This window comes from Montipora foliosa, chromosome 9 (assembly GCF_036669935.1).
Source record: "Montipora foliosa isolate CH-2021 chromosome 9, ASM3666993v2, whole genome shotgun sequence".
Lineage (NCBI taxonomy): Eukaryota > Metazoa > Cnidaria > Anthozoa > Scleractinia > Acroporidae > Montipora > Montipora foliosa.
The window spans coordinates 21,145,478-21,152,977 of record NC_090877.1 but is presented as its reverse complement, the minus strand read 5'-3'; the positions used below and the strand labels follow the sequence as shown (position 1 = coordinate 21,152,977).

The 7,500-nt window shown below is 37.0% G+C and overlaps 2 protein-coding genes across 3 annotated transcripts in view; one reads left to right on the top strand and one right to left on the bottom strand.

Annotated features, from left to right (window-relative positions):
* Nucleotides 1-2,701: 2,701 nt before the first annotated feature.
* Nucleotides 2,702-5,609, bottom strand: LOC137971961 (GTPase Era, mitochondrial-like). Of its 2 annotated transcripts, none has more exons than XM_068818709.1 (2): nucleotides 4,624-5,609; nucleotides 2,702-3,195 (listed from the first exon to the last, which is right to left on the bottom strand). In XM_068818709.1, the coding sequence occupies exons 1-2, from the start codon at nucleotides 5,590-5,592 to the stop codon at nucleotides 2,974-2,976; spliced, it is 1,191 nt and encodes a 396-aa protein (XP_068674810.1). In that variant the 5' UTR covers nucleotides 5,593-5,609; the 3' UTR covers nucleotides 2,702-2,973. The 2 variants fall into 2 exon arrangements, with proteins under 2 accessions (XP_068674810.1, XP_068674811.1); XM_068818710.1 differs by having other exon boundaries at nucleotides 3,062-3,195; nucleotides 4,566-5,609.
* Nucleotides 5,610-5,864: 255 nt separating this feature from the next.
* The window catches only part of LOC137971962 (arrestin domain-containing protein A-like), a 51,009-nt gene continuing 49,373 nt past the window's right edge, over nucleotides 5,865-7,500 (top strand). Inside the window, exon 1 of the mRNA XM_068818711.1 lies at nucleotides 5,865-6,005. Coding sequence (XP_068674812.1) covers nucleotides 5,938-6,005 — 68 coding nt within the window. The 5' untranslated portion in view covers nucleotides 5,865-5,937. The remainder of the gene's footprint in view (nucleotides 6,006-7,500) is intronic.

The window sequence follows — 7,500 nt, the reverse complement described above, 5'->3', positions numbered from 1 at the left end:
TGTGGCAGACATTTTACTTGACATTTCTGTGCCTAGATTGGTCTCTTTAGCCACCTCCGGACTCACAGAACTTAATCAACAGTGCCAAGGGTTAAGTCAAGGTCATCATCGGGGTTGATTTATGAACATCATTGCAACAACTGTCACAGACCACCTAACTGTAAGGAAAAGAGGACCAAAAGTTCTGCATCCTCTAAGAAACACTGTAAAGAATGTGTTTTTATCTTTTCTATTTATTTGTTTTGTGCACATAGTGAAGGAGAATACTTTCAAAGCATAGATATGTGTAACACTTGGTTGTACAGGACTATAATAATTTTATGTTACAGACATAAACATCTCCCTTTGTGAGCAGTTCCCAGCAAACACAAAAGGAAGCTTTGACTACTGTAAAGGGAAACCCAAAAGAAGTACACTCAGGCAAGATGCAATTTTTTTTTTATAATCAAAATATTAAACAACAAAACAACATTAGTAAATAACTAATTACTACTGTTACAGTAGTAACTATCGCTACCGGTAAGTGCCAACAAGACAGTCAATATAATACAGAGTTTGCAGAGTTGTATCAGAGTAATACCATTTTTGGAATTCAATACTACCGGTAGTTGTAATTTTTTATTTCAAAGTACTGCAACTCAACTTACCTAAGTTAAAAATAACACAATAACAACAGAAACACTTTGTATCTCGAACAACAAAGTAATTGTCAACATGTTTTGCAATGATATTGAAAGTACTCCTGTAATTCTTGAATATAAAATTTGAAAAAAACTGTTTTAACTCACTTCCAAACACATCCATGTGCACGATGTTGTGTCATGCCAGTTTGTCTAATGACATCACACATCACATGCTTTCATTGGTCCTTGAAGTCACATGATAAGCGGCCTTTGTTCCCTTATATTACCTTATCTTACATTACATTTTCTCTTGAGCAATCAAACTTTTTCTGCATACACAACAGTCTCACGCTTCAGCTCTATTAAAGCTGCCGCCTTATCAGCCTAGCGTCTTTGCTCGGCTGACTCGCTGGCAATTATCATACCTCCACATTTTTTTGGTCGAAAGTGTCACAATTATACTGAACTGCTAAAAGCTTAATTGATTTGCTGGTGTTATGCCTCTCAAAGTAGCTCAATGCCTCATTAAATTTACCGTAAATTGCATCTTTTTAGTAAGGACAACAAGAACTGTTTCTTTACATAGCTGTAAAGTGTATTTGCAGAAGGCATCAGAGAGTCAAAGTATTATTATAGGACCATGGGTAAACACTCAGTTGACTTGAAGAGCATTTACAATTTCGGTGCTTTTAAAAGTGAAACCTGTTGAAGATGGTCGTGTTTGTTGGTTTTGCCACTCCCATAGAAGAGCAACGAGGTTGCACAGTAAGGTCACCTTCGACCTCACTTAATTTCATTAAATACTGTAGTTTACATGCTTTACTATTTTGGTCATTATAGACGTACTGTGATATGAACATGTAGGTGATAATCCACAATCAAGGAATTAGTTCACCACATACCAGACATTCTTTGCAAATCATGTATTCAGTATTCATTCAAAAGTGAATGTAAAAGTAGAGATGTACAACATTACAGATATATCAGATGCAAGTTGAGATGGATTAGTGAACACAAACCAATACACAAACATAATTTCCAATCATTAAGACTTACAAGTAGAAGATTCAGTTCTTATGTAAAGGTAAACATTTCCAACCATAGTGTTAAATATTGAGTATTGTTATTCTGCTCAATTTCACTTGAGATTGAAAACCCAACATTGCCAACACATCTATTATTTTTTTATCAATTTTTGCCAACTGTCCAAATTTCAAATAAATTGAATGGATAGTTTTTGCTGGAACATTTACTTCAGCATTGAACGAGCCATCCAATTTGAGAAAAATCTGGATACTTTCCATCAACCAATCAAATGTCAAGATAAATAAAAGAACCGAGTATTGGCCAATCAGGTTGCAGCTATTAAGGAGCTTAAACATGCGACGTTGTTGAGCCACAGAACGGACACCGGAAGTGAACATTTCACTCGCCAGGACAGTGGTTTCTCTCAGATGTTTAAACTAATCGTCTCTAACAGTGAGAACAAACCGTTTTTGGACGCTATATAATCTCTAACTTGCTGACGTAAAGTTCACCAGAGTAATGCAAGTGGTAAGAGGCAAGTTATGCATAAATTAACAGATGTGTCCAGAAATTAGATGCAAGATGATTTTGATGAGTGTCATATTTAGTGTACCCTGGGTCTTCTCCCCAACACCAACATCTGGGAATACAAAGCATTCCCTAAACTCCAGTGGCAAGTAAAGACTACTACTAGTAAGAGACTTCAGCAGTTCTACATATACCCGGTAGTTGTTGTCCAGGACCCAGGTAGAGGAATGGCCGTTTACAAACAGAGCAGCTTTACCATGAGGCAATGGATGTTAATGTTTCAGTGGGAGAGACCAAATCAGTGATCAATATGAAAATGAAGTTGCCTGTGTCGTTGGAAATATAACGAGTAGAGGGTTTGATCATGGTGGACACAATGGTGTACCAATTTAAACAGAAACTAAAGGAAATGCAAGGTCAATAATATTTTTACAGCAACGTGGCCACCATTTTTTGAATTTCACACTGTAATGTAACAAACTGCAAGGGATTAAATTTGTTGGTCTCAAATAACGTAATGAATAACCAGTAATGTTGCACTGTTTATTTTAATGACAATACATGCATTTACAGTGTACCCTCACCGAAAAAATAATGTTGAACCTTACACTTGTACATGTAAATGTCAATGCTAGAAATACAGTCGTGTTCAAAGCAAATGCGTTAGTCAAGGGTCACTTGGTGTTGGATATCAAAATTGGGCCTGCATCTCATTACCTGTATTTCTCAACATAAGCCCAGATCAAATTAATTTTAAACTGCTCTGATAATGAAACCAATGCCAATGTTTTTTGATTCAGTATGTGTGGAAAGGAGTCTCAAACCCAACTTTTTCACTCACTGACACATCAACTGTCAAGTGAATTGGCTGACCAACAAGGTTTTCTAAATCTGCTGCAACTAAACCTTTCAGTCGGCCTATTTCTTCTAAAACACATCTGCGTTGACTTTTCTTGCGGCAATAAAGTTTGTGATGAATTCTCCAATGGCCATCTCTTGGTTCGCATAACACAATCACCTAGTAACAAATAAAAAGAAAAAGATAATTTTTATTCATTTTAATTGCAATAAGTTGTGACCAGCCGTTACACATGAGCATGATTGGGACGAACGGATGCGATTGAAAGCAGCATACTTTTGGTTACCCATAGGTAACACTTTGGGGGATTAACATTTTCAGTCACAAAAAACACAAAATTTGCAATAACTCCCCAAGAAAAAAACATTTTCAAATACTTTCTTTTTTACAAGTAAACAAATATAATGAGCTATCTTAAATGGTATCTTTTTAATGTTTTGCAAATTCTAGACCAAAAAGATTTGCAGTAACATTAAAAGAAGATGTGCACTCTTTTCCTTTAGAAATTAGAGGCTACTGGTCTCTTATAATGCAGGCAGGTAAGTACTGTAGATAAACCACCTCTGTTAATTCTCAACTAGTAAATCTTCTAATCATGGCCTTGTAGCTCTTGTGGGCAGTATCATAATATAATCTCGAAATGTTAAATTTCAAGGAGCTGGCACTGATTACATGACCCTTGTACAGCCAGTACTTAGTCCAGGCTAAGGCAGCATCAACCTCTCAAGCTGAGGTGCTGTGCTTTGGCGTCATATCTGGACCGTACAGCCTGGCCCTCGTAAAATTATCCAGTCACCCCAACTTCCAGGAGGGTGATAAAGGTGGTCAATAAAATATTTTTATGCTTGTTTCTTCAGAAATAAAAGTTACAGTCAAAACGAGATGATGCCATCATCCTAATTGACCAGTGCTCTGGATAGATTTGAGGGAAAAAAGGGTATAAAATTTGCTACTAAACAATTATATTGTTTTTTTAGTTTGAATTCAAGAATGAGACAAAATTTGTCAGAACCAGTCCCTTGTGTACTCAATGTTAAACAGTAAGGATGCTTGTCTTTATTTCTACAAGTCAACTTGCTGAACATTTTATCATTGGGTGCTTGCTCTTCAATTGGCTTTGCTATGCTTATCAGAACGGAAAGGAAAAGGAATATAAAGGAACTTTATTTAACTGTCTAGTCATTCTAGCGCTGGAGCACTAATTGGGGACACTGTGAACTGAAATTAAGAATTAAGGCAAAGTCAAAATTAATCTTGGTTTTTGAGGAGAGGGGAAAACCAGAGTACCCAGAGAAAAACATCTTGATGCAGAGTAGAGAACCAACAAACTCAATCCACATGTGACACCGAGTCTGGGAACCAGGGCCACATTGATGGGAGGCAAGTGCTCTTACCACTGCGCCATCCCTAGTAATCAAGCCTTCTATATTTCTTTCCGACAGAGTTGCCAAGCTTTGGCATAATTTTCATCTGGTCTAGACACGTAAAATGCTTCTAACATGGGGCTGACAACAAAAATTAGTACTCACATATTGTTTTCATGTCTTACTGCAAAGAACTTTGTTTGCATGTGTCTAAAGCACGCACCTGCCTGATTTGCCATGGTATCTCATGCTCAAACAGCCGTAATAACTTTTCTCTAAATATCTCCTGTATTTGTTCTTGAAGTGGTTGGTCGGTACATGTGTCAGGTGGATACAGCCACTTTTTGGGCTTGCTTTTTATAGCCAAGTACTTTTTTAAGTCATCTACACCATCTCCACTTGCTGCAGAGATCATGAAGACTTGTTCAAATTTACTCCAGCCCCCTACACCTTTAAAATTCCCCCACTCGTCTTTTTTACGGTCCTGAAGCAGGGAATCAGCTATATTCAGCAAAATCATTTTCTGTTTAATAACATCCACTTTGTTTAGGATGAGAATAGATGGTAAGGCTGCATGTCTCTTCAAAGATTCCAATATTGATTCATGAATAATCATACTCCTGTGTTTATTAGAAACATCAGAGATGACAGCGATGAGGTCTGCCTCCTCCAAAGCTTCCCTTGGTGCTAATACATGTTGACGGGTCATTTTAAGCCGTCTAGCTTGACTAGGCGTGACTACCCCAGGGGTATCTAGCAGAACTATTTGACAATCGTCCATCATGAACACTCCAAGTGTTTGTTTACGAGTGGTGTGCGGTACTGCTGTCACTGCACATATTTTGTGCCCTGTGAGACAATTTGTCAACGTCGATTTTCCACTATTTGCTTCTCCAATGATTGCCACTCGTATTAGCTTTGAGCTTACAGATTCTTGCTTGCTGTGAGAATCATGTCCACTTTCAAACACATTTGACACGCTACTTGTACGATTAGTTTCCCCGTCCACGCTTCCGCCTGAAATTTCGCTTGTAAGGCTTTCTGGGCACCAAACAGGGTCTCTGTTAAACAGTCTTTGTATGAGCGCGTTTCTGTTTATACTACTGAGTTGAAGAAAGGTGGTGAGTATGCGTTGACTGATGGTGAATCCTACTTTTCTTCCTGTGAAGCGTCTAAACGGTAAGGTCGCCATCTTGTTTGACCTTGTTTTATAACAAGGCCTCGACCCAGGTTTCCCCTTTCTTCAAGAAAACGATGTCATATAAGACCCTCTAATATCATAAAAAATTCCTTCAGGAAAACCATATTGTAGGTGTCTCTTGTTGAACCTTGAAATTTCTGATTTATCCGCTTTAAGAACATTTTAAGGTTTCCTCAACAATGGATAGGGGCGAAGTTAAGCCAACTTTTGTTTTAGAGTACATCTAAAGAGAAAACAGATAGTAATGATAGCTATCTCCGTATAGAGAAGACGTGATGAATGTTTTATAAAAGCTCAAGATGTTAAACTAAAGCAGTGTTTTCATCATCCGTCAAAATGAGTATGAACAGAATAGCTGTGAGAACAAACAAAGGAGACTATCTTGGTGGAGAGAAAGTCTATGGGTAAGTGAAGTTGGTTTAATTGATATTGTTTGCCATCAAAATAATTTAATGAGCAAATTTAAATTATATTAAAGCTTAAGTATTTCAATTTTAGCCGGATTGATTCTTCAGTTGCGAAGGTAACCGCCGGTTAAAGAAATATTTCATGGCCAGAAATTGTACAACCCGTTCTTAAATTTAATTTGTGTGAACATGCCTATGTAGTTAACTTTTGTGTTTTGTATTTTTCTTTATAAATACATAAATTAACCTCGGCAAAAACAGAGGTTCACAAAACAATGTGAACTTTATCCTGGTTACCTGGCAGCATGTCAATAAGCTGTCATACAGTTTGTTTGAAGAACACTGTATAGTATTCGACTCCGTTTTTGGACTTTGGACTTTATTATATTATATATAGATTAAGCCAAGCCTATTACAGCCGCTTCTATCTTGAATATAGTGTATATAGAAATAATTATGCTTGACTGCATAAAGTACAAAATTAATCGTCATTAGTGTATACAGTTTACAAAACAGCTCACGACTGGACATCCATTTCACACAAAAAGCCCGTAAATCAAAAGGTATTTAACCCTTTCAGCCCCGATAGTGCCAAATGGCACTTATAGATTTTACTCTGTCTAACGCCAGACGATTTTACTCGTCAATGGGGAACCCCTCGGGGCTTAAAGGGTTAAGCTAACAGCGTGAAAAAACTATGTCCCCGTTTAATAATTTAGTGTGAACAGTTGCCACAGCAATGATAAATTCAGTTCCAAAATAAGCAACCGTGGTAGCCACAAAACAGTGTGACAAACATGACAAACAATTGCAGGGCTCGAAATTAATGAAGAAATCCAGTTGCAATTTTGTTACAAGATACGATAATTTAGTTGCAATTTCGCAAATTTTATTCACAAAATTGCTGCGCTGGATTGTGTTGTCAGTGTTTTGGGAAAAAATTATGAACCTGCAATAGTTGTGTGTACAGAAACCACTAAAAGTGGTGAACGATGGAAGGAATGGAGTTGTGCAATCCCATGTAACATCGCAGCTAAAATTACTCAACAATTATGCTATCTTCATAGAAAATTCACAGCGAGAAACAAAATTAATTTTTGTCATTTCTTTATTAATTTATTTTAGCAAAAGTAGCAGCAAAGTGGCAACTGCTAACTGTTTTGTTTCGAAAGAGTGAAGGTGACAACAATGAAGTCACAAATTTTCGAGTTCTCCAGATATTAATTTTTAGTCACAAAGGGAAAAAAGTTAGTTGTAAATGCGACTGTATTGGCCCCATTTTCGAGCCCTGGATTGTTATAACTCAATCGCTGTTGGAGATTTTATAATTTACCGAAAATCATAGGTTCGAGCTTATCAAACTGCCTTTCAAAATCTTATCTGGCGAAAAAGAACCTGAACTACTGTCCCAAACATTGTTTGCAAGTGCATTTGTTGCAGATAAATGTACTGCAATCCAATATAAATTTTTAAAATAAAGTTTCTATATAAC